The sequence below is a fragment of the Rana temporaria genome, chromosome 4, assembly GCF_905171775.1.
Source record: "Rana temporaria chromosome 4, aRanTem1.1, whole genome shotgun sequence".
Taxonomy (NCBI): Eukaryota; Metazoa; Chordata; class Amphibia; order Anura; family Ranidae; genus Rana; species Rana temporaria.
The window spans coordinates 129,889,632-129,915,641 of record NC_053492.1 but is presented as its reverse complement, the minus strand read 5'-3'; the positions used below and the strand labels follow the sequence as shown (position 1 = coordinate 129,915,641).

At 43.0% G+C, this 26,010-nt stretch overlaps 1 protein-coding gene across 1 annotated transcript in view; it reads left to right on the top strand.

Moving 5' to 3' along the window:
• Positions 1-1,632: 1,632 nt before the first annotated feature.
• Positions 1,633-26,010, top strand: part of CUL3 (cullin 3) — a 153,122-nt gene continuing 128,744 nt past the window's right edge. Inside the window, exon 1 of the mRNA XM_040349053.1 lies at positions 1,633-2,023. Coding sequence (XP_040204987.1) covers positions 1,958-2,023 — 66 coding nt within the window. The 5' untranslated portion in view covers positions 1,633-1,957. The remainder of the gene's footprint in view (positions 2,024-26,010) is intronic.

Below are 26,010 nucleotides of genomic sequence, written 5' to 3'. Positions count from 1 at the left end.
GGGCACTTTAAAAAACATTATTTTTAATTTTACTTTATTTATTTTAATTTGACACGTTTTTCCCCAAAAATACATTTTTTGATCACTTTTATTCCTATTACAAGGAATGTAAACATCCCTTGCAATAGGCAATTCGCCTCTGCAGAGGCGCATTGTGGGCATTATTAAACCTTTTTCGGACGCTAGCGGGGGTAAAACCGCACCGCTAGCGGCTGAATACCGCCGCAATTGCGACGGTAAAGCGCCGCTAAAAATAGCGCCACTTTGCCGCCACTGCACCTCCCGCCCCAGTGTGAAAGGGGCCTAAAGCGGAGTTCCACACAAATTTTCAAGTTTAGGTTAATAGCATTCTAGCAATGATATCATTGTCCAATGGAGAAAAAAAAATTCTAGCTAAGGGTTACCTGTGTAGGAGACTTTTCTGTGGCGTTTCCGGTCTCTGCCACCCACGGATATGGCCGACATATCTGGTGGCACACTGTCTCCTGGGAGCTATGTGTCATAATTCCCAGGAGTCAGTGTGGATGGCCGCCGCTCATTCTCGCGATATTGTGACACCGCCCGTTGTGATGGCAACGTCTGAAGTGTACGGCAGTGCGCGCCGTACATACTGCGAATGCGCGAGAATGGGCGGTATATGCTGGGCGCTCAGCGGCACCGAAACCCGGAAGATAGTGCTTGTGGGCTTCAGATGCCCACAAGCAAAATGGAACATGCTGGGGACAGAAGAATATAAGATATCCGATGATCGCAAATCACCAATCGAAGTGTAATAAGTGAGTGTTTGATATTACAGTATTCTAAAAACAATATTTACCCCCCCCCCCCCAAAAAAAAACATTTAGTAGGAACTCCGCTTTAACCAAACTGTCAAACCATCAAATGGCTGATGTCCTAAGTGATCACATGTGCAGCACCATGGCAGTTGCAGATCAAACAGAAGCAGCTTCCTTAGCTGTAAAGGTTAGGAGGGTTTGCATTGTCCATATGGTTTACAATCACTTTAAGGTGTAATAGAGGGCTGACCCGCTCTGTGGAGAAATTTCCTTTCACTTCCTGTTGAGTGCACTGGACAATAAATGATGTGAACTCTACCCAATGGGATACAGATGTAAATTCCACTCTCCAAAGTGTTACAAAAAAATGGATTTGGCCATAAATTTCCTTTAAATAATACAGTACAGATCCTGTTCTTATGGAAATTCTGTGTCAGCATGCTTTGAAGAAGATCAGGCCAGCTTATTTCATTTGCACACTAATTTTAAACAGAGCAGGTTCAGACAGCGCCCCTAGCCAGCTCCAGGACCGACAAGCAGAGAGCGCTAAGCCTTGACAGAAGAATTGTACGTTTGTCTGCCTCTACGTGTGCTAATAAAGATGTTCAGGAAGGCGACCCGAGACAGACAGCTGCATGGCGGTGCGTTGCAGACCTGGAGCTGGTGAGGGGCGTGGCTTGAAACATCAGCCTAGTACACGGTGTAAAACGTACAGACGCTGTCTGGCTCCCGAGGGCATGAGGCACCGCCCCCCAGCCAATCAGCGTTCCAGAAGAGACTAGCCCCTATAGCTCACGCTCCAGCTGTGCTTTACGTCTCCATGCTGCTATGACAGGCTGAAGAGTGCGGGAAGGGAGGGGGTGGAAGGAAACCAGTAAGTCTCGCGAGAACCTACCCCCCTCCACCATCGCGCTCCTCCCACCGGCCGCTCGAGCAGAGTGAGAGGGGATGTTGCTGCTGCTTGTCCGCCATAGCGGAGGGCTTTAGTCAGCGCCGAGGAGAGGAGCCCCCAGTGTGTAGAGGGCCAGGCACACCGGTAGCGGAGGGACCGGCTGGAAGCAGGACGTCCCAGGAGGAAGGTCCTTCACTGACAGGCCGGGCCCGGGGCCTCCTCACACCGACACACGCCGGGGGGAGATAAGGAGGGGCCCCGGGGCCGAGTCAGGGCAGCCGCCGCCAACATGTCGAACCTCAGCAAAGGAACCGGCAGCAGGAAGGACACGAAGATGAGGATCCGGGCCTTCCCGGTAAGTCAGGAGGGGGCGGGGAAAGGGGATCACCTGGGGGCAGAGAAGGAGGGGGGGAGGCTCTGTGTGTAAACACAATGACAGCATGGAGAGGAGGGGGGCACACCAATACACACACACACACAATGCTCCCTCTTCTTCCCTACTCCTGTCATCTGTTCTCTCACACAGGAGGACCCTGTATATAGGGTCACCTCACTATACACCCCTATAGGAGGCTGTATATAGGGTCACCTCACTATACACCCCTAAAGGAGGCTGTATATAGGGTCACCTCACTATATACCCCCTAAAGGAGACTGTATATAGGGTCACCTCACTATACACCCCTATAGGAGGCTGTATATAGGGTCACCTCACTATACATCCCATACACCCCTACAGGAGACTGTACATAGACCCTGTGTACTATACATCCCATACACCCCTACAGGAGACTGTACATACACCCTTCTCACTATACACCCCATACACACCTATAAAAGACTGTATATAAGGTCACCTCACTATACATCCCATACCATATATCCCATACACAACTAAAGGAGGCTGTATATAGCCTAACCTCACTATATGTCCCATACACACCTACAGAAGGCTGTATATAGACCCTTCTCACTATACATCCCATACACACTTTAGGGACCATGTATATATACTCTGTATATAGGGTCACCTCACTATACCTCCCATACACACCTACAGGAGACTGTATATAGACCCTTCTCACTATACATCCCATACACACTTTAGGGACCATGTATATATACTCTGTATATAGGGTCACCTCACTATACCTCCCATACACACCTACAGGAGACTGTATATAGACCCTGTGTATGGGGTCACCTCACTATACATCCCTAAAGAAGGCTGTACATGGGGTCACCTCACTATACATCCCATACACAACTAAAGGAGGCTGTATATCTACAGGAGGCTGTATATAGACCCTGTATAAAGGGTCACCTCACTATACAGCCCATACACGCACCTAAAGGACCCTGTATTTAGGGTCACCTCACTATACACTCCATACACACCTAAAGAAGGCTGTATATAGGGTCACCTCACTATACATCCCATACACACCTAAAGGAGGCTGTATATAGGGTCACCTCACTGTACATCCCATACACACCTAAAGGAGGCTGTATACAGGGTCACCTCACTGTACATCCCATACACACCTAAAGGAGGCTGTATACAGGGTCACCTCACTGTACATCCCATACACACACCTAAAAGATGCTGTATATAGAGCCTGTATATAGATCCACCTCACTATACATCCCATTCACCCCTAAAGGAGACTGTATATATCAGGGTTTGACAAATTTGCTTGGAATCTAGGAGCCAGCTAAAAAAGTTAGGAGCCAGAAAACACACCCTTGCCGCCAAGCTCGCCGCAGAACCTCCTCTGTAACTCAAAACATGCAACCTGTAGAATTTTTTTTAAACGTCGCCTATTGAGATTTTAAAGGGTAAAAGTTTGTCGCCATTCCACGAGCGGGGCAGAATTTTGAAGCGTGACATGTTGGGTATCAATTTACTCGGCGTAACATTATCTTTCAAAAATTGGGCTAACTTTACCGTTGTCTTACTTTTTAATAAAAACATATTTTTTCCCCAAAAAAGTACGCTTGTAAGACCGCTGCGCAAATACGGTGTGACAAAGTATTACAACGACCGCCATTTTATTCTCTAGGGTGTTAGAATAAAAAATATATATAATGTTTAGGGCTGCAACTAACGATTATTTTGATAATCGATTAGTTGGCCGATTATTGTTTCGATTAATCGGATAATAACCAATTTGTTGTTGGGCAGATTACAAAACACAAATTGCCGCAAACACATATTACATGCTTTTCTGCAGCTTCTCCATTGAAGTATATTGAACCAATAATAAACAAAATAGCACCGTTTTGCGTTAAGGCCTTTGCCCTTTCCAAATCCGCAGCAGCTGAAAAAAAAATCATGGATGTGAACGTGTCCCATAGGAAAATATGTAAATGAACTGTAGTGTGTTTCTGCAAAAAGCACCAAAAAACAGAAATGTGAACCCAGGCCTGAGATGTTTAGTAACATAATGGGGTTAAAAAAACAAAAATGAGTACAAAAAGAGCAAATAGTCGCTACAGTAAGGGGTTAATTTGTTTACTGTGGGACAGTGAAAGTAATATTTATAGTAGCGGTTTGCTTTTTTGTACTATAAAAGGCTAATTTTATTTTTTTATTTTTATTTTTTTAACCTCATTATGTTACTGCCCGATTAATCGATTATGAAAATTGTAATCGATTAATTTCATAATCGATAAGTTGTCGATTAATCGATTAGTTGTTTCGGCCCTAATAATGTTTGGGGGTTCTAATTAGAGGGAAGGTGATGGCACATTAGAACTGCTGTTATACTTGTAATGCCACCACAAGATGGCACCAGATCACAGAAGAAAGCTTAGGCCTGCTGAAGGTGTGGCCTCAATTACCGGCAGGCGCGGGCCCACAGCGAACTCGTGGCGGGTGAGGTGGGGGCGCACGGAGACACAGGATCCTGTGTCTCCGTGCGCCCGCACCGGCCGGTAATTGAGGCCGCGGCCTTCTGCAGGCCTAAGCTTCCTTCTGTGAATGCAGCATAGCCGCGGCCTCAATTACCGGCGGGCGGCAGGTCACAATTTCTTGTCGCAATTGTGACCGGGCACCCGGATTTTGTCGAGCCCTGGTATATAAACCCTGTGTATAGGGTCACCTCACTATACATCCCATACACCCCTAAAGGAGACTGTACCGTATATAGACCCTGCGTATGAGGGTCATCTCACTATACGTATGCCATACACCCTCTGTTATGTTTGTCACAATAGGGAAATTTACTAAAGCTGAAGCACTCAGAATCTGGTGGAGTTGAGCATAGTAACCAATCGGCATCCAACTTCAACTTGTCCAATTAAGCTTTGAGAATAAAACCTGAAAGTTGATTGGTTTCTATGCAGAGCTGCACCAGATTTTGCACTCTCCCAGTTTTAGTAAATCAACCCCTCTGTGTTCCCTTAGGGTAGACTCTCTCTGTCCTGGTGATCGTTGTCACAGAGAATGTAAGGGAGGGGATAGCCAACAGGATGTACAGATATATAGAACAGGGGGTCACCTAAAGAGGGGCATCGCTTTAATTTTTTTGATATTTCCTCTAACTTCCTGTTGTGTTTTTTGGGACAGGAACGCTCTACAGTGAGACACTGCAAAATTAAACTAGAAAGGGTTTTAAATAATGAAATAAAAAAAATGGAATCCAACCTGGGGTGTATAATGAATATTCCAAACCTCTAATAAGTCTATACAATGTCTTAAATCGCTGAAGGGATCCCCCATCCGTCTGTTTTTAGTATGAAGGATCAAATCGGATGACGGAGGGTGTCAGGGGACACATGTCCCTTGACATCTGCCACTCTATAGAGGGCAATGGATGGTCCAATTGAGTCTGCCTTAAAACCTGACAGACGGACCAGATCGGTCTGTCAGTGTGAAATGGGCTTAAAGCGAAGTTCCACCTGGAAAATAATTAAGTCAGCAGCTACAAATAATGCAGCTGCTGACTTTTAAAATAAGGACACTTGCCTGTCCAGGGCGCCCGCAATGTGCTCACGTGAAGCAGATACGTCCCTTGGCTCCAGGTGGAGGCGTCGGCACCTTTACTAAAGGGAATTCGGAAGTGAAGCGGCTTCACAGCCTGGTTCCCTACTGCACAAGTCGCACTGCGCGTTCTCAGGGGTCCCTGCTGTCTTTTGGGACGTGTGTCTCCCAGAAGACAGCAGGGGGATGGAAGAGGGGCTGAACATGGCGCATACTGTTGCGATCTTTTGTTGGAAGTGGGAGCTAATAACTTGTATTAGACCGGTATCTGCTCCCCCCTGAAAGGTGCCAAATGTGACACTGGAGGAGGGTGGGGGAGGAGCAGATCAGCAAAAGTTAAATTTCTGGGTAGACCTCTATCTGCTTGAGTCACTTTTGACAGAGGGACCTCCAGGAGACTGACGGCCTCATCGATGTGAAGGGTGGTGTCTTTTTCCTCCAATCAGCTCTCCTGACTGAGCTCTCCAGAATGTAATTTCGCTTCTCCGCCCCCTTTATTCTGACGTGTCAGACAAGCTTTATAAATTCTACTCATTGAATCGATGTAGAGAAGAGAGGGCTGCATATAAACGGGGACAACCTAATGTAGGAGGATTTGTTTCATCTGTATATCACCTGAGACCAGTCACTTCACTGGATATATGTAAGGGTTTACAACCACTTTAATGTTTTTCTAAGACCAAAATATTTGTTTTTCTTCATTGGGTTAGACCCTCTGTTATGTCAGTGTATTTTTAGGGGAAAGTCGCCCTATGTTTGTTTGTACTGGTGGCCATTATCATCAAAAAAGGAAATAAGAGGAAATCCAAAATGTTGGCGCTATAACCAGAACAAGAGGTAAGGGTAAATTTTCCAATGGTGCCACCTAAGAGGGGCATTTTTTTTTTTTTTTTTGCAAGATTTGCTCTAATGTCCTTTTTTTTTTTTTTTTTTTTTTTTTTGTGTTTTTTTTTTTTTTTTTTTTTTTGGGGACAGAAAGCCACCCCAATAGAACACGGCTCAAATTAAACTAGAAAGAATTTGATTTCTTCCTTGCTGTTTTTCCAAATTTTTAAAGTGTATCTAAATCCAATAGATTGAAGGTTAGATCCTCTGTCAGGTTTTTATTTTGAACTGTGGGAGAGATTCACACCGCTGTTTGTACTGGTGACCGTTGTCACAGGAAGTGAAAGTGCCACCCAACATGTTAATATTTGTTTTCCTTAACCACTTAAGGTCCGCCCTATTCAGTTTTACTGCTATGGGGCAGCACCTCTGCACCGGATCATGTACAGTATATAGACGTGAGCCGACACTTCTGGATCGTGCCTTCTGTGATGACACACAGCGGGAGCCTCTCGGGGGGGGGGGGGGGGTACTGCGGACTCGATGTCCACCAGCACCCGCCGATATCGCAGTCCAGACATAAGTTGATGATCGCCGCCATTACTAGTAAAGGATAATAATAAATATCCCATAGTTTGTGGACGCTAACTTCTGTGCATTCTAATCAATATATGCTTATTGGGATTATTATTTGTATCCAAAAATATGCAGCAGAATACAAATTTTAGCTAAAGTGAAGATGTATATATTTTTTATTAAATATGTTTTATAGCATAAAGGAAAATAATTGTTGTTTACAAAATGGTAACTTTTTTTTTATTTTTGTTTATAGTGGCAAAAATAAAAAAACGCAGAGGTGATTAAATAATACCAAAATAATGCTGGTTGTGGGGAAAACAGGACCTAAATGTTTGGGTACATCATCACGCGACCGCACAATTGTCAGTTAACCACTTGCCGACCGGGTAATGCCGATATGTCGGCAGAATGGCATGGGCAGGCAAAGCAACCTACACGTTGCTTTGAATCTGCCGCCGGCAGTGCACCTCGTCAGTGTGCTCGCGGGCCACTTAAACTCTGAGGCAGAACGGGGAGATGCTTATGTAAACAAGGCATTTCCCTGTTCTGCCTAGTGACAGGACAGTGATCTACTGCTCCCTGTGATCGGGAGCAGTGATCACTGTTGTGCCACTTGTAGCCCACCACAGTTAGAATCACTCTCTAGGACACACTTAACCCCTTCATCGCCTCCTAGTGTTTAACCCCTTCCCTGCCAGTGTCATTTACACAGTAATCGGTGCATTTTTTTTTAGCACTGATCGCTGTATAAATGAAAATGGTCCCAAAATAGTGTCCGATGTGTCTGCCACAATTTCGCAGTCACGATAAAAATCGCAGATCGCAGCTATTACTATTAAAAAAAAAAATCCCATAAAACTATCCTTTATTTTGTAGACGCTAGAACTTTAATCAATATATGCTCATTGCGTTTTTTTTTTTTCTACCAAAAATATATTTAATACATATTGGCCTAAACTGAGGAGAACATTTATTAAAAAAAAAAAAAAAAAAACGTGGGATATTTTTATTGTAGCAAAAAGTAAAGGATATTGTTTAAAAAAAAGAGGTGATCAAATGCCACAAAAAGAAAGCTCTGTTTGTGGGGGGGGGGACATCAATTTTGTTTGGTCTGCAGCGTCACACAACGGAGCCGAATCGCAAAAAATGGCCCGGTCATTGGGCAGTCAATTCTTTTGAGGCTGAAGTGATTAACCACTTAAGGACCGCCTCCTGCACATATACGTCGGCAGAATGGCACGGCTGGGCACAAGCACGTACCTGTACGTCCTCTTTAAGTGCCCAGTCGCGGGCGTGCGCCTGCCACCTGGTCCGAAGCTCCGGACCAGGTGGCAGGAGCAGAATGGCACGGCGGAGTTCCGCGATCGTTCCCCGGAGCTGAACGAGGAGAGCTGTGTGTAAACACAGCTTCCCCGTTCTTCACTGCGGCGCTGTCATTGATCGTGTGTTCACTGATATAGGGAAGCACGATCAATGACGTCACACGTCCAGTGCCGCCCCCTACAGTTAGAAACACATATGAGGTCACACTTGACCCCTAGTGGTTAACTCCAAAACGGCAATTGTCATTTTCACAGTAAACAATGCATTTTTATAGCATTTTTTTGCTGTGAAAATTAGAATTGTCCCAAAAATTTCAAAATTGTCCGATGTGTCCGCCTTAATGTCGTCACGAAAAAAATCTCTGAACGCCGCCATTAGTAGTAAAAAATATAATTATTAATAAAAATGCAATAAAACTATCCCCTATTTTGTAAACGCTATACATTTTGCGCAAACCAATCGATAAACGCTTATTGCGATTTTTTTTTTTTTTTTTATTTTTTTTTCTCTTCACCAAAAATAGGTAGAAGAATACGTATCGGCTTAAACTGAGGAAGAAAAGTTTTTTTTAAATATATTTTTGGGGGATATTTATTATAGCAAAAAGGAAAAAATATAGTTTTTTTTCTTTTCAAAATTGTCGCTCTATTTTTGTTTATAGCGCAAAAAATAAACCGCAGAGATGATCAAATACCACCAAAAGAAAGCTCTATTTGTGGGGGGAAAAAAGGATGCCAATTTTGTTTGGGAGCCACGTCGCACGACCGCGCAATTGTCAGGTCCTTTACCTGCATTTTGGTCCGGGTCTTAAGTGATTAAAGTAACGCAGTGCCGTATCTCAAAACATTTCCTGGTCATGAAGGGGAGTAAATCTTCTGGAGGTCAAGTGGTTAATTGGGGTAGGAAAGGATTAAACCCTCTGTCAGTTTTGTCTGTGTCCCTTTAGGAGAGAATTGCCCCATCCTGATTATACTGGTGACCATTGTCAATCAAGAAGGAGTCTGGACATCTGAAATGTCAAGTGGTGTTCCTAGAACAGGAATTGTCTTTCATGGTGTTACCCAAGAGGGGCATTCCTTCCCCCCCCCCTTTTTTTTTTTTGGGTGGGATTTCTAAACTAGAAAGGGTGTTTTTTTTTTTTTTTTCTGTCTTCAAGTGTCCTTTAACCACTTGCCCACCGCGCCATAGACATTTTACTGCTACAGCGCGGTCGAGTTGTTCTGGGAGGACGTCCCTGGGACGTCCTCCCAGAATCCTCCACTCGCACGCCCCCTGGAAACATCCGTGAGCGCCGGGTCTAGAAGACCCAGTGCATCACGGATCGCGGTAAATTGCTGCTGATAGTGGCCGTTTACCACTTGATCGCTCTGTCAAATGACGGAGCGATCACTTGTAAACAAACCGGCGTCATTTGATGACGCCGGTTCCTCCCTCTCCTCTCTGTACCCTTCGGTACAGTGTGAGAGGAGGAGGAGGAGGGGGAGGGGGGGGGAGCGGGTGTCAGCAGCAGCACTGAGGGCTGGATCTGTGACAACTGCAGTCCCGCCCACATATGAAAACGGTGTTCAAGCTACACATGTGAAGTATCTCTGCGAACGTTAGAGCGAGAACAATCATTTTGGCACTAGACCTCCTCTGTAACTAAAAACATGTAACCAATAAAAGTAATTAAAACGTCGCCTATGGGGATTTTTAAGTTGCGAAGTTTGGCGCCATTCCATGAGTGTGCGCAATTTTTAAGTGTGACATGTTGGGTATCTATTTACTCGGCGTAACTTCATCTTTCACATTATGGAAAAAAAAATTGGGCTAACTTTACTGTGTTTTTTTTTTTATTTTTTTTTTTTTTTAGCACAAAACATTTTTTTTTTAAAAACACGCGTTCAAAATTTTTTTGCGAAAATACCATGCGAGATGATAAGTTGTAACGGCCGCCATTGTATTCTCTAGGGTCTTTGCTAAAAAAGCATTCATAATGTTTTGGGGTTCTATGCAATTTTCTAGCAAATAAATGATGATTTTTCCATGTAGGAGAGAAATGTCAGAATTGGCCTGGGTGCCCCAGAACGCCTGATGGCGCTCCCTGCATGTTTGGCCTCTGTATGTGGCCACGCTGTGTAAAAGTCGCACACATGTGGTATTGCCATACTCGGGAGGAATAGCGGAATGTGTTTTGGGGTGTAATTTGTAGTATGCATATGCTGTGTGTGAGAAATTACCTGCTAATATGACAGAAACAGTTGTGTTTTTTTTTTTTTTTTTTTTTATAGCGTAAAAAATAATAAACCCAGACATGATCAAATACATCCAAAAGAAAGCTCTATTTGTGTGGAAAAAAAGGACAAACATTTAAAATGGGTACAATGTTGTATGACTGAGTAATTGTCATTCAAATTGTGAGCGCTGAAAATTGGTCTGGTCAGGAAGGGGGTTTAAGTGCCCAGTGGTCAAGAGGTTAAAAAAGAAGCATGGACCCAAAAATCCTGGCACTAGGCTGTGGGTGTTAAAAGACTATTTCTATTTAGGGTGTCAGGTCTTCATGTGCAGTGCACTGCTGGGAAGATACAACGCAGACTGAAATGTACTTACACTCTCAGTACATGTGGGCAAGGGGACAACACGATATTTTTGAATATTGAATATACTTTTCTGTGACAGTGGCCACCAGGACAGATTGCACCTCTTCAGCTGATATACAAATGGGAATTAAAACCCTAACCCTTCCCTACTGCAATCTTAAGAAAAAAAAATAAGGTTTTAGGCACAACAAGATTTTTTATTTTTTTTGGTCAAAGTAGGGAAGGGTTAAAATCCTTGCCAGTTTATTTCCCTGGACTTCCCCTCTGTACTAGAGACACAACAGGAAGTGAGAAGAAATCGTTCAAAGTAGGGTAAATGTCCCTGTTACAGACAGTTGTCATCAGAACAGGTGTCTCCAGCTGAAAATTGCTCTTGTTCTGGGGAAACACTCTGAACTGTTGGCTTTCCACTCACTTTCAAAGTGAGAGGCATAACCCTCTCACCCTTTTACTTTAATAAACAAACTTTTTTTTTTTTTTTTTATGTTTATCGAAAAATTCACATAATATGGGAACAGTTCCAGCATTTTAGATTTCCCCACATTTTCATTTTCTGTGATTATAGTCATCAATACAAACAGCCGAGTGAATCTCCACTAATGGGATACAGATATTTCATATGTTTTTTGTTTGCTTTAGGCACATTGGGCTTTCTATACATTTTGGACACAGTAGAGAAGGTCTTAAACTCTTGTTATACCTGAATTTTTTGTACGGCTCTATAGAAGGGTTCAATGAAAGCTTTAAGATAAAAAATGGAAGCCATCAGTTTGACTTGTTAAAGTGGAATGAATTTCGGACAACATTTCTTGGATAGTGTTGGAGTTTGGGTAGAACTTAGCCGGGTTTTTGTTGCTGTAGTAGTCCAATCTATTTAAATGTGAATGACTGATTAATGGTGGTACCTTATTATGGCTTATTAGGGCTCTTTCACACGGAGCGGACCGTTTCCGGGTCCGCTCCGTGTGTCTCCGTCGCCTCAACGGGGGTCCCCGCTCAGCTGTCGGCGGATAGGGCGGTCCCCGCACACAGTGCAGGGACCGCCCTGTCTCTGCTCCGCTCTGCCTTATGGGGAACCTGATGCAGACGGACCGTCTGTCCGTCTGCATCAGTTCCGCTCCGCCGAACGGAAGAAAAATAGGGTTTCTTCCGTTCGGAAAAGCGGATCCCGACTGACGCGGACGCTAGCGGATGCTCCATCTGCTAACGGACGCGTTCCCATAGGGATTCATTACAAGTCCGTTAACGGACTTGTAATGAGCGGACGAACGGTCCGCTAGTGTGAAAGGACCCTTAGAGTGAACAGCCAGCATGCCAAAAATGTCAAATATGTATTATGGTCCAGTCATAAAGTGCAAAAACCAGCATATCTATATTTGTTGTACTATACTGTATCTCGGCACTCCATCTTTAAACATCAATACATTTTTGTAATTTTGAGGTTCATTTTTGACATGTTGGCTATTTATTCTAATTTTAGTTTTTTCTTGCTTTTGGAGAAATTTCCCTTTTACTTCCCATCAAGGACATGAAGTGAGGGGAAGTCTCTTTTGAGAAGAGCAAAATAACAATAAAACCTTTTTTTTTTTTTTTCTCTTTCTTTGGTAAAATCCACTTTTAAATGCCGTGTCTCCTCTGGAGGGTAGTTTTCTTGCCTACTCTTCTAGTGACAACTTTGTTGTGTTTTTATCTTTATTTATATTTTTTTGGTTTTCTATTTCTTTAAAGCGAAGGTTCACCCAAAAATCCACTTTTTGACATTAGCTGTAGCATACTGCTAACATCTGCAGTATGCTGTTTTTTTTTTTTACTTGTACTTATCGTTATATGAGCCCTTGTTTTCCGGCTCCGAGCTTGGAATCCTGCGGGGAATGGGCGTTTCTAAGCGAAGAGGAGTTAATTGACGGCTGCTAAGGCACGTCTTGGCCTCTGTTTAATCTTCAACTGCCATGATGCTGCACATGTGATCAGTTATGACACCAGCCATTGGATGGTTTGACAGTTTGGTTGAGAGCACAACCAATGTGACAGTTAGCATTCTCGTCATGCCAGGAATGTAACTGCTTTTTCAAACTGTTAAATTTATGTGTTTACTTCCGCTTTAAGGATGCTGGAAAGTTCATTTTGAGGGTGAACCTCCGCTTTAAAGCCCAACTTTAGGCAACTATAAAAATTATTACTTTAAGTGCAGTAATTTTCTCCAGAAGAGAAAGGGCTTTACTTGCCTGATCCTCCAGTGGTGGACTCTCCCTCGGCATCATCACTTCCAATGCAGGGCTGTAGACCATGCCTTGGACTTGATGACATCGGCACTCTGGCCCCCTAAAGCTTGGGGGGGGGGGGGGGACTGGGAGAGAATTTGCAGGATCAGGTATTAAATCCCGCCCTTGTGTGTTTTTTTTTTTTTTTTTTTTTTTTTTTTTCCCCCTTACCTTCCTGACCCAGATTAATTATGGAGCCAGTTGGTACACTCCTAATTTGTTTGGTTGCTCTGACTTTGTGAATCAAAATATAGATAAGGATGACAGTTTCAAAACGAAATGAAGGCTATATAACGTGATCTATTCTGCATCAGGTTGAGTAAATGCATATAAAAATGAAAACGTTTTGTTTAGTCATTAGTGGTACATGTGCATATTCTGTTTATCATGGCTGCTTAGTAGCCTAGTACAATTTTTGTGTTTCCAATTGACAATACTCTTGACAGCTTTTCTTTGAAAATGATATACATGATCCTCTGTTTCAGGTGACACAGTAACCATTCATCAGAAAATGCTTTTAAAACATCTGACATACAGTTGGTCATACATGGCTTTAATTTTGTCTGAAATTTAGGCCATGGATGGTACTGTTGACACCACCTGGCTCAAAAAAAGTTGATCAAAAAATGAACACAGCTGGGTGGTAATATCTTGGCAGAATATCAATGACTTATTGAATGCGGTGACTATTTGGGTAGTCAGGCCGCCACAAGTGCTGTAGCTGTCAGGATTCAAAAGCTGTCCATGGAGATTTCTGTTTTTTATCATCTATAGACTTTTTTTTTTTTTTTTTTTGTCTTGTTCAGCCTGTTCAGAAATCTCAAAATATATTGCTAGTTTTAGCTAATAGTATTTGCTAATCACCCTTCAAATATGATTCTAGATATATTGTACAGCAAGCATTCATGTGAAAATTGGGGTAAAATCACTTTCGGTTGAATGAAAATGACTATTTACTAAAGATACCTTAAAGATTTGAGCAGTCTTTTCTGGACCAGAGGCATTCAATGACTCTGTACAGTTTATCTATTGTCCACAGATCTGTATGATGTATAAATACTGGTATTTGTTTTCTTGTGAATTATTTTCAGCACCTTGTGTTTTCTAAACCGTCAAATCATTCTGAAATCCCATACTGTATTGGTGGGTTTTGCTTGAAACGGCTGACGGGAGCCTAAAAAGACACTTGTACAAATATGTATGCTGTCATTGCTGACCTCTGCTGGCTTTTGTGCTGCTCATATACTGATTGATTCAGTGACCCAGAACAAGTATGCAGATAATAAGTTAGGAACGCATTGACCACACGCTTGTTTTAGATTAGTAGTTCAAAAAGTATTCTTGTCAAAGAATTGTATTGAATTTTATACAGACAGTCGGGTACATAAATGAGAATCGTCTTGCATTGTGCATGGAGATTAACCACTTCCAGACCTTAGGTGTTTTTCAGATTCGGTGTTTGCAAGACTAAAACATTTTTTTCTGCTAGAAAATTACTTAAAACCCCCAAACATTATATATTTTTTTTTCTAACACCCTAGAGAATAAAATAGTGGTCATTCCAATACTTTTTGTCACACCGTATTTGCGCAGCGGTCTTACAAGCGCACTTTTTTTGGAAAAAATTCACTTTTTTGAATTAAAAAATAAGACAACAATAAATTTGGCCCAATTGTTTTATATATTTTGAAAGATAATGTTACGCCGAGTAAAATGATGCCCAACATGTCACGCTTAAAAATTGCGCCCGCTCGTGGCATGGCGTCAAACTTTTACCCTTAAAAATCTTGATAGGCGACGTTTAAAAAATTCTACAGGTTGCATTTTTTGAGTTAGAGTAGACCTAAGGCTAAAATTATTGCTCTCGCTCTAACGATCGCGGCGATACCTCACTTGTGTGGTTTGAATACCGTTTTCATATGTCGGCGCTACTCGCGTATGCTTCTACGCGCGAGCTCGTCGGGGCGCTTTAAAAAAAATTTTTTTTGCTTTTCGCATTTATTTTTATTTATTTTAGAATTTTTAACACTGAAAAAAAAAAAAAAAAAATTATCACTTTTATTCCTATTACAAGGAATGTAAACATCCCTTGTAATAGAAAAAAGCATGACAGGTCCTCTTAAATATGAGATCTGGGGTCAAAAAGACCTCAGATCTCATATTTGGGCTTAAATGCAAAAAATAGAAAAAAAATAAAAAATTTCATTTTTTCAAATGACCAAAAAAAAAATTTGTCTCTTTAAGAGGCTGGGCGGGACTGACGTTTTGACGTCACTTCCGCCCAGCCGAGCTATGGGGACGGGCGAAGGAGATTTTTCCTTCAGTCTCGTCCCCGCTCACCAGCCGACAGCATCCGATCGCCTCCGCCGCTACCGACGGCTCCGGTAAGTGGCGGAGGGTGCGGGAGAGCGGCGGGAGGGGGGGTTCCCTCTCCCGCCACCGATAACGGCGATCTCGCGGTGAATCCGCCGCGGAGACCGCCATTATCGGATTCCAGACCGCGCACACTAAAGATGGATACCTCGGTTGTGACAGCAGCTGCTGCCGTTACCGAGATATCCGTCTTTAAAAATAGGACGTACATCGTCGTGCGCAGGTCTGGAAGTGGTTAAAGGAACACTAAAGTTTTTTGTTTTTTATTAGATCAATTGATTGCTGTAAGCTAGAGCATTTAAATATCACTTACCTCGTTTTTCGTTTTGACCTCCAAAATACAGTAATCCAGGTTTGAAAATGCCATTTCCTGTCTCTCCTCTTCTTGCTTTCTACCAGCATCTGAGCCGTATTGCATGGTGGAAAGCAGAATGTGCTTTCACCCCCTCCCTATGACTACAGCCCTGGGGGAAGATGCTCTCTTATCCCTCACAGGCATGGAGGCTAAGCCTAATGGGAACTGTAGTTCCCATTACGCTGTGATGTAGCAGGAATGAATGCGCTCCGCAAACCAGGAAGTCAGTGAGAATAATGATTCAGGAGAGCTGAAGGTGAATAAAACAGCTCGATTTCAACAGGTATCAAACTAGTTATAATGCAAAACATTACTTTTTACTTTATCAGCTACTGTCAGACTTTAATTTAAGAGGAAAATATTTTTGTCTTTACAACCCCTTTAACAATCAGTTTTGTCATAAATGAGTAGAAACGTAGATTACAAAGATAGGAGATGTATGTGACTGACTGCGACTTTATAATACTAACAACTGTAAAGGAGTAAAAACTATTGTTGCTGGTATAGTAAATAAGTAATGAACCCATTGCAGAATGTGTGTGAGAACAAGACGATATCCCTTACAGATGTTTCAGAAAAGTGAAGATGTAGTGTGAAAAATAAAAGGTGGATGAAAGAGGGAAGTATGGGTGCGAGCGTGTCTAGGGTCTTGGAAGGTGCATGGCTGATTAGTACTTGCTGTAGAACACATATAGTCAGGGGGTCAGAAGGGGTTGAGTCTCCCAAGATGGTAGAGCGGTTCCACTCCAGGGCATGTTGCAAGCGAGTAAAAGAAGTTAATTTACCAAGGCAATAATAAGGATTGATCGAAGTAAAGGGGTAAGCAGTGCTTAACCTAAGGTTGCCATATTTTTTCAAATTTCTGTATTTTGACGTTTTCAATAGCTGTCATTTTTAGCGTATATAAGGGCCTTGTTCATTCTATGTTTAACTTCAGCCACAACCAAAGTCTGTATTTTCCATACCTTGGCTATGGTTTGCTTGGCTAATGTGGTGAGTTGTTAGAGTAATTGGAACTCGGTATGGGTATGCTCAGCCGTTGTCGGGTCAGTATGGATATCGGTTTCTAAGGCCGTAGCAAAACTGTTCTTCCAGAACTCTTGAGTGACAGGGCATTGCCACCCGATGTGTATGTGGGTGCCTATAGCTGAGCAGCCCCAAAAACATGTCCCTGGATATAATGGGACATATTTTGCAATCCTCGCCGGTACAAGATACCAACGTGCTAGGACCAATTGCCAAGATGTTAGGTGAGTACGTTTTTAGTGGCCATCCAAATATCGGACCAATCTGCGATTCGATTTATCAGTATAGGATGGAAGTGCATTATCTGGAATGGCGTTCAATTGCTGGTATAGGATTGAAATGAGATCCCCCTAATATGCGGGTCACTCTTACAAATATGTTTTGAATTGTGTCATCTGACTCAATGATCCCGTTCTGAGGAATGGCATATATGTTTTTTTAATTTTGTAAGCAGCAAAATTATTCGGACCTAGGGAGTTCAAAAAGTATTCATGCTGGATACAATAAGGCCTTGTTCCCACAGGGCATACTATACCGTAAACCAATGCAGGGCAGTGTTTACCCACACGGGAATGCACAAATGTTCATACATCCCTATGCAGGCAGTCCCAATGATTTCAGTTGTGACTCAGAAGCTGCCTGGACACAGCCGCTGTGTCCTAATGACATCCTTGTAGGTGCATGGCCCCGATGGTAGACTAGGTAATTTTGTGGACACTCAGCCGGACGTACTCACCCACCAGGATGTCATATTGGGACACAACAGCTGTGTTCAGGCAGCTTCTAAATCGCAATTGATAGGGATGCATGGAGCAGCCTGTGCAGGTAAACAAGATTGGTATGGTATACTACGCCCTGTGTGAATGAGGCCTAAGGCAGCTATTTTTGGGGAATGGTAGAGATTCCCTTTAGCAACTGTTTTGACTTAATAAAGGGGCAATTCTGAATACGTTGGGCAACCTGCTAAACGGTCCTTTTAAGATAAAAAAAGAAAGTCTGTTTAATATAGAAGTCAGACAGGCCTGTAAAGATTAAAACCTTGTGATTTTTAGCTTGTGCAGCTAGTAAAGTTTAGGATGTTAAATACGTAACCCTCCCACTGCCTGTGATACTAAATTCTGCTGTCTAAGGTCACCCTTGATTGAAGCTTCGCTTGTGTGTTTGGGAATCTGTCCCTAGTTATAAAGATTTCTTCTCTAGGGAGAAATACTTTTCCAATTTCTTTTTTTGGCAAAAAGGTCCAGTTATGTATTCCCCCACCTGTATGTCACTGTGTTCAGTTCTCAGTACTCCTGTTGGACCTGAACTCTGCTGCGTTAATTTGCCAAGGAAGTATATGCTGGGCTAGGGTTATTGCATGCAACCTTGCACCCCCCCCCCATTTTGTTGATGCATGCAGTGGCTTTTGCATTGCCTGAAGACCCCACAACCTGTTTCTTTGAAGGCAATCAAAGCTTTTCCGATGGGTAGAAGTTCTCTGAAGTTGGCTGGTGGCAGGAACCCAAATGCCATAAACCTATAGGCCATCTACAGGTGCGTCTCAAAAAATGTGAATATCATCAAAGTTTATTTCAATTTAAAAAGTGAAACTCCTATTCTGTAGATTTATTACACACAGTGATGTATTACAAGCATTTTTCTCTTTATTTTAATGATCATGGCGTATTGCTAGTGAAATCCCAAAATGTATTATATTGGAATATTGCATAAGACCAATACTCTGTTTGTAATCTGAGTTTCACTTTTTGAATTGAATCACTAAAATTGATCTTCTATTTTTGAGGTGCACCTGTATTTGGGCTTTCTCTCTGCAGGCACTGGCATCTGTAGTTATTTTGCATGGGGGAGTCTGAGCCCAGATGACCTTTCTCTATTAGAACAGAACTGTTGATTCAAGACAACCTTGCCGCCGGTCCCAATTCCCCAACATATAAAAGTTGCAGCTCTGTGGAATGGAGTTGAGCCCAAAACACCCCTGCCAATGGCTATCATCATGAGTCCTGGAGACTTTGGCGTATTTGGTTGTTCTCTGCTCACTCTTACTAAAACACTAAGCCCAGGTTCACATGAGCTGTGGGAATGAAGCCGTGCAAGTTCATCTGAACTTGCATGATTTCACTCCTGCATGGCGGTCCCGATTTCGACCGCGGATTCAGAGACATCTGTGCAGGTTTCTGCACAGATGTCAATGTAATTCGCAGCCCAAGATCGCAAAAAAGTAGTACAGAAATTTATTTTTTAAATCTGTGCAGCATCGCACTAATTAGGACAGTGCCATTGCCGGCAAATGCCACCGATTTGACATGTCAAATCGTACCAATATGAACCAGGGCTGAGGGTGATTTACTAAAACTGGAGAGTACAAAATCTGCTTCTAGGTTTTATTGACTATACTTAATTGAACAAGCTGAAGTTAGAAGCTGGCTACCATGCACAGCTGCACCAGATTCTGAGTGCTCCAGTTTTATGGCCCATACACACGATCCGAATATCGTACGACTTTTTTCCGCTTGATAGTCGCAAGTAAAATGAAATGGGTTATTAAAGTCACAAATTCTTGTACGACAGAAAAAAATTATCGGAAGTGATGTCATGTGTTGTAATGTATTTGTATTGTATTTTTGGACGACAACTATACTGGCTAAACGAAAATCGTACGATCTAACTTCGTACGAGGAAAATTTTCGTGCTTGTCCAATCCAATAATATCGGATGAACTGTCGTGATCGGCTCTCGAAAGTAGTGTACACACAATCCGAAAATCGTACGATTCTTCCTCGGACGATCGTTTTCGTCCGATATTCGGATCGTGTGTACGGGCCATAAAACGAAATTAAAATTTGACGTCAAAATTAACACGGGTCTGTGTGCATGTTTATACCTCAACAACAAGCTAGATTTTTGACTCCAGCGGTATACGAGTTTGGAATTGTAGAAAAATGTTTAAATAATGCATTACAAATTTAACAACATCTATTCGATTTTAGACAACTTAAATGATTTTTAGTCAACTAAAATGTCCTGGAGATTTAGTCGACTAAATCTAAAACAAAATTGCAGAAGACTAAAATGGGACTAAAACTTAATAGAAATTTCATCCCAAAAGTAACACTGGTTACCTGCTGAATGTAAAGAAGGGAAAAAAACAAACACACACATATACATACATATCAGGCCACATGCCCTCAACATGCCATGGCACCTTGTCTCCATGTTGATGGGGGGAAAACCGAATCTGAAAGGCCCCTTTAACAAGGGGGTCCCCATATCCTGCCTCCCATGTGAATGAGTATGGGGTTCTATTCTTGTGCTGTAGCGCATGCCTAATTTGTTTTTTTAGGCCAGCAGGCAGCGCGATTGACGATGGATCTACTTTGGGGGAAATTTTTAATAAAGTGTCAAAATACACATTTTCCGACTTCAATGATGTTCAGTGGGCTGAAGTAGGATCAAAATCGAACCAAAGTAGTGTAGGGTGCATTTTCAAAGATGGACTAGTTAAGACGGCTCCCATAAGGGAAACATTGATTTTCACACGTCACAAGCTCCCAATGTTGGAGCGTTTGTCGGACAAGTGTGAACTCGGCCTTAGTCTTTTGACTAAAATGGCATTTTAGTTTTAGTAATTTTTTAATCATCTCAATTGTCGTGTTTGACTAAAATGTTTGTCGTCAAAATTTACACTGCAGGTAATCTTGCTGACAGCTAATGACTCATTGGTTGCTGAGGACCCAGGGTCTGGCTTACCGGATCACTCCGTATACAGTCTTTTTAAAAGAGGGGGGGGGGGGGCATAAAAAAACGCAGTGTGACTCCATTGAAGTCTATTGCACGCAAAATGCAATCTGCTACAGGAAAAAAAGTCCCTGAGTCTCTTCAAAAAATGAAGCACTGCAAAACACCATGTTAAATGGACTGTAGTGCGTTTCGGCAAAAAATGCAAGTGGAGAGGACCTTGGGTCTGTAATGGTAGATTTAAGAGTAAAACGTTAAAACCATCTTTCGGCATAGTATTCCTAAAATCCTTAATGGATGCCATTTCAGAGCCAGATAAAAGCAGAATACATTTTTCATAAGGTTTGTTCCAAGAATTTGTAATTTTTCTACTCATTTTAGGTTTAGCAGCTTTATCCACAGTATTTGCCTTCCTTGACTGCTGTTCATCCAGTTCAACCACAAAAAATAAACAAACAAAATAAAAAACACAGTACAATCCCATACACCCAACTCCATACCCACAGTTGATCCAGAGGAAGGCAAAAAACCCCAGCAGAGCATGATCCAATTTGCTACAGCAGGGGAAAAAATTCCTTCCTGATCCCCCGAGAGGCAATCGGATTTACCCTGGATCAACTTTACCTACAAATCTTAGTACTCAGTTATTTTATGTACATTTAGGAAAGTATCCAGGCCTTTCTTAAAGCAATCTACTGAGCTGGCCAGAACCACCTCTGGAGGGAGTCTGTTCCACATTTTCACAGCTCTTACTGTGAAAAAACCTTTCCGTATTTGGAGGTGAAATCTCTTTTCCTCTAGACGTAAAGAGTGCCCCCTTGTCCTCAGTGTTGACCGTAAAGTGAATAACTCAACACCAAGTCTACTATATGGACCTCTTATATATTTGTACATGTTGATCATATCCCCCCTTATTCTCCTCTTCTCAAGAGTGAATAAATTCAGTTCCTCTAATCTTTCCTCATAGCTCAGCTCCTCCATGCCTCTTATCAGTTTGGTTGCCCTTCTCTGCACTTTCTCCAGTTCCCCGATATCCTTTTTGAGAACTGGTGCCCAAAACTGAACTGCATATTCCAGATGAGGTCTTACTAATGATTTGTACAGGGGCAAAATGATATCTCTCTCTCTGGAGTCCATACTTCTCTTAATACAAGAAAGGACTTTGCTCGCTTTGGAAACCGCAGCTTGGCATTGCATGCCATTATTGAGCTTATGATCAACTAAAACCCCCAGATCCTTCTCCACTACAGATCCCCCCAGTTGTACTCCCCCTAGCATGTATGATGCATGCATATTCTTATTCCCTAAGTGCATAACTTTACATTTATCTACATTAAACCTCATCTGCCACATAATCGCCCAATTAGACAGAGCATTGAGGTCGGCTTGTAAATTGGAGACATCCTGCAAGGACGTTATTCCACTGCATAGCTTGGTGTCATCTGCAAAGACAGAAATGTTACTTTTGATCTCAGACCCAATATCATTTATAAATATATTGAAAAGTAAGGGTCCCAGCACTGAACCTTGGGGTACACCACTGATAACCTTGGACCATTCAGAGTAAGAATCATTAACCACGACTCTCTGAATTCTGTCTTTCAGCCAGTTTTCTATCCATTTACAAACTGATATATCCAATCCTGTAGACCTTACCTTACACATGAGCCGTGTGTGCGGAACTGTATCGAACGCTTTTGCAAAATCCAAATATATCACGTCCACAGCCACGCCTCTGTCCAGGGTTTTACTTACCTCTTCATAAAAGGAAATCAGGTTTGTCTGACAACTTCTGTCTTTCATGAATCCATGTTGTCTGCTGCTTAAATAGTTTTTTTCCAGCAAGAACTCATCCATGTGGTCTTTTATTAAACGTTCCAGTATCTTCCCAACTATAGAAGTTAAACTAACAGGTCTATAGTTACTTGGTAAAGACTTTGTTCCCTTTTTAAATATGGGCACCACATTGGCCCTGCGCCAATCCAGTGGTACTATTCCTGTCTTTAATGAGTCCCTAAATATTAGATACAGTGGCTTTGAAATGACAGAGCTCAACTCACCTAGGATCCGTGGGTGGATGCCATCAGGTCCAGGTGCTTTATCCACCTTTATTCTGTCTAAATATTTCTGGACCATATCACTTTTGAGCCATTGTGGATTTGGGGCTTTGTCACTACAACCCCCATTATGGACATGAGCTCCCCCATGCTCCATTGTATACACAGAGCTGAAGAAAACATTTAATAAATTTGCCTTCTCTTTGTCCCCAGTCACCCACTCTAGATTATTTTGTAAGGGGCCTACATGCTCAGACTTCACCTTTTTACTATTAATATATTTAAAGATTTTTTTGGTTTGTCCTACTATCTTTTGCAATCTGTCGATTTTTAATTTTCGCATCCTTGATTTCTTTTTACATATCCTGTTATATTCTTTGTAACATTTAAATAACACTAGTGTTCCTTCATTTTTATATTTTTTAAAAGCTACTTTCTTATTGTTTATAGCTTTTTTCTAACTTTGACCGTGAGCCACATAGGTTTTATTTTTAGCCTTTTAAACTTATTGCCCATGGGACGAGAAATGCCTCCCCGTCGAATAATGCCCACCTGGTACTGTGCAGGCGCAGCACTTGCGCAGTATGGAGCCACCAAAAGTGTCTGAACATCGTAATTTACTAGAGGTCGACCGATATGGGTTTTTCTCTGGCCGATACCGATGCCGATATTTAGAATTTGGGGCGGCTGATGGCCGATATATGATGCCGATTTTTGCGGCCAATATTTTAGGCCGATTTTTATTTTTTGGCAGGTGGCGCTAATTGGCACTGGCAGGTTGCACTGGATGGAACCAATTGGCAATAGCAGATGGCACTGTTCAGCAGTTGGCACTGGCAGGTGGCACTGGCAGGTGGCACTGGTTGGAACTAAGGTGGCAGGTGGCACTAATTGGCATGTGGCACTGGATGGCATTGGCAGGTAAAAAACTGGTTGGTACTGGCAGGTGGCACTAATTGGCAATAGTTAGCACTGGCAGGTGGCACTAATTGGCAGGTGGCACTGGATGGCAATAGTTAGCACTGGCAGGTGGCACTGGATGGCCTTGGCAGGTGGCACTAGTTGGCACTGGCAGGTGGCATTGCCAGGTGGCACTGGATGGCACTGGCAGGTGGCATTGCCAGGTGGCACTGGATGGCACTGCCAGGTGGCACTGGCACTGCCAGGTGGCACTAGATGGTATTGGCAGGTGGCACTGGATGGCGTTGCCACTGGCAGGAGGCACTGGATGGCATTGGCAGGTGGCACTGGATGGCATTGGCAGGTGGCACTGGATGGCATTGGCAGGTGGCACTGGATGGCATTGGCAGGTGGCACTGGATGGCATTGGCAGGTGGCACTGGATGGCATTGGCAGGTGGCACTGGATGGCATTGGCAGGTGGCACTGGATGGCATTGGCAGGTGGCATTGGCTGGTTGGCATTAGCAGATGGCATTGGCTGGTTGGCATTAGCAGATGGCATTGGCTGGTTGGCATTAGCAGATGGCACTGGCTGGTTGGCATTAGCAGATGGCACTGGCTGGTTGGCATTAGCAGATGGCACTGGCTGGTTGGCATTAGCAGATGGCACTGGTTGGCATTAGCAGATGGCACTGGTTGGCATTAGCAGATGGCACTGGTTGGCATTAGCAGATGGCACTGGTTGGCATTAGCAGATGGCACTGGCAGGTTTCACAGCACATAATGTAGCTGATAATGTGTGAAACTCTCTATACAGTTTCACATGGCGCTGCAGAGAGAGGAGCTCAGATTCATTGTGATGTTGAAGGTGGGCGGGACCCGGGTTGGGCGGGACTAAGCTGTCCAACACCAGCCAATGGGATGAGATCATTGGCTGGATAGCTGTCCCGCCCACCCCGGGTCCCGCCCACCTCCAACATCACGATGAATCTGAGCTCCTCTCTCTCTGCAGCGCCATGTGAACCTGTATGAAGAGAGAGTTTCACACATTATCAGCTACATTATGTGCTGTGAAACTGTGAGAGAGAGGAGCTCAGATTCATTGTGATGTTGGAGGTGGGCAGGACCCGGGGTGGGCAGCTATCCAGCCAATGATCTCATCCCATGTTGGACAGCTGAGTCCCGCCCACCCCGACATCAGTCCGACAGCTCCATTCTCTATCTCCTTAGTGTTTCACACACACGGCACTGCTCTGCAGACAGTGTGGAGAAGGGAGGGGGAACCCCATGTTCCTCCTTCCTTCTCCACACTCTGCTGATGCAGATCTGCTAAATATCGGCCACATTTGGATAATAATCGGCCGATGCCGATTTCTTCAAAATGACTGAATATCGGCCCGATATATCGGCTGACCGATATATCGGTCGACCTCTATAATTTACCATCGGCTGTAAACGGCACCTGTACAGAAAAGACCACATTGTGCCGCATGCTCCCGATGCTCATGCAACTCTGCAAGGGGTGGATGTATTCATGATAGGCGCGTGTGAGGGGCGAATGGCAACAGAAGGGGGCATATTTTGTAATGAGGGGTGGTGTTGTTAAGATGGGGGCGGAATTTGCCACATCTCCTAAACAAATATATCTCTGCTATTCTGCCTACACGTGTTTCCCTTAACGTATTCCAATGTTCGGCTGCGCCATACTTGGCAAGCTTTGCGCAGTACAGGGCGGGCATTATTTGACAGGGGGCATTTCTTGTCAGAACACCGGCACCATCAGAAGTGCATGACTAGTGGTGCCGGACACCGCCTCTAACCCACCAGACTTTCTGTACCCAGAAACTGCTTACAGTCTGGGAAGAACCACCACCAAGTATGGGCCACTCCTCCCAGTTACCACCCACAAGCTATCGGAAAACAGTCTGGAGTTGCACAGCTCATGCTTCCTTCACAGTTGTATGTAGCATAGTAATGATGTCACTACTACTTGTATATGGGTTCAAAGACGTTTAGTGCACGTATACTAGAGCTGCACGATTCTGGCCAAAATGAGAATCATGTTTTTTTTGCTTAGAATGAAGATCATGATTCTCTCACGGCGTAAAATCTTTTACATTTATACAAAAAAAAATGGGGTAACTTTACTGGCTAGTTTTTTTTTTTTTTTTTATTAATTTAAGTCCTTTTTTCCCAAAAAATTGCATTTAAAAAGAATGCTGCGCAAATACAGTGCAACATAAAATATTGCAACAACTGCCATTTTATTCTCTAGGGTCTCTACTAAAAAAAATATAATGTTTGGGGGTTCTAAGTAATTTTCTAGCAAAAAAAAATAAAAAA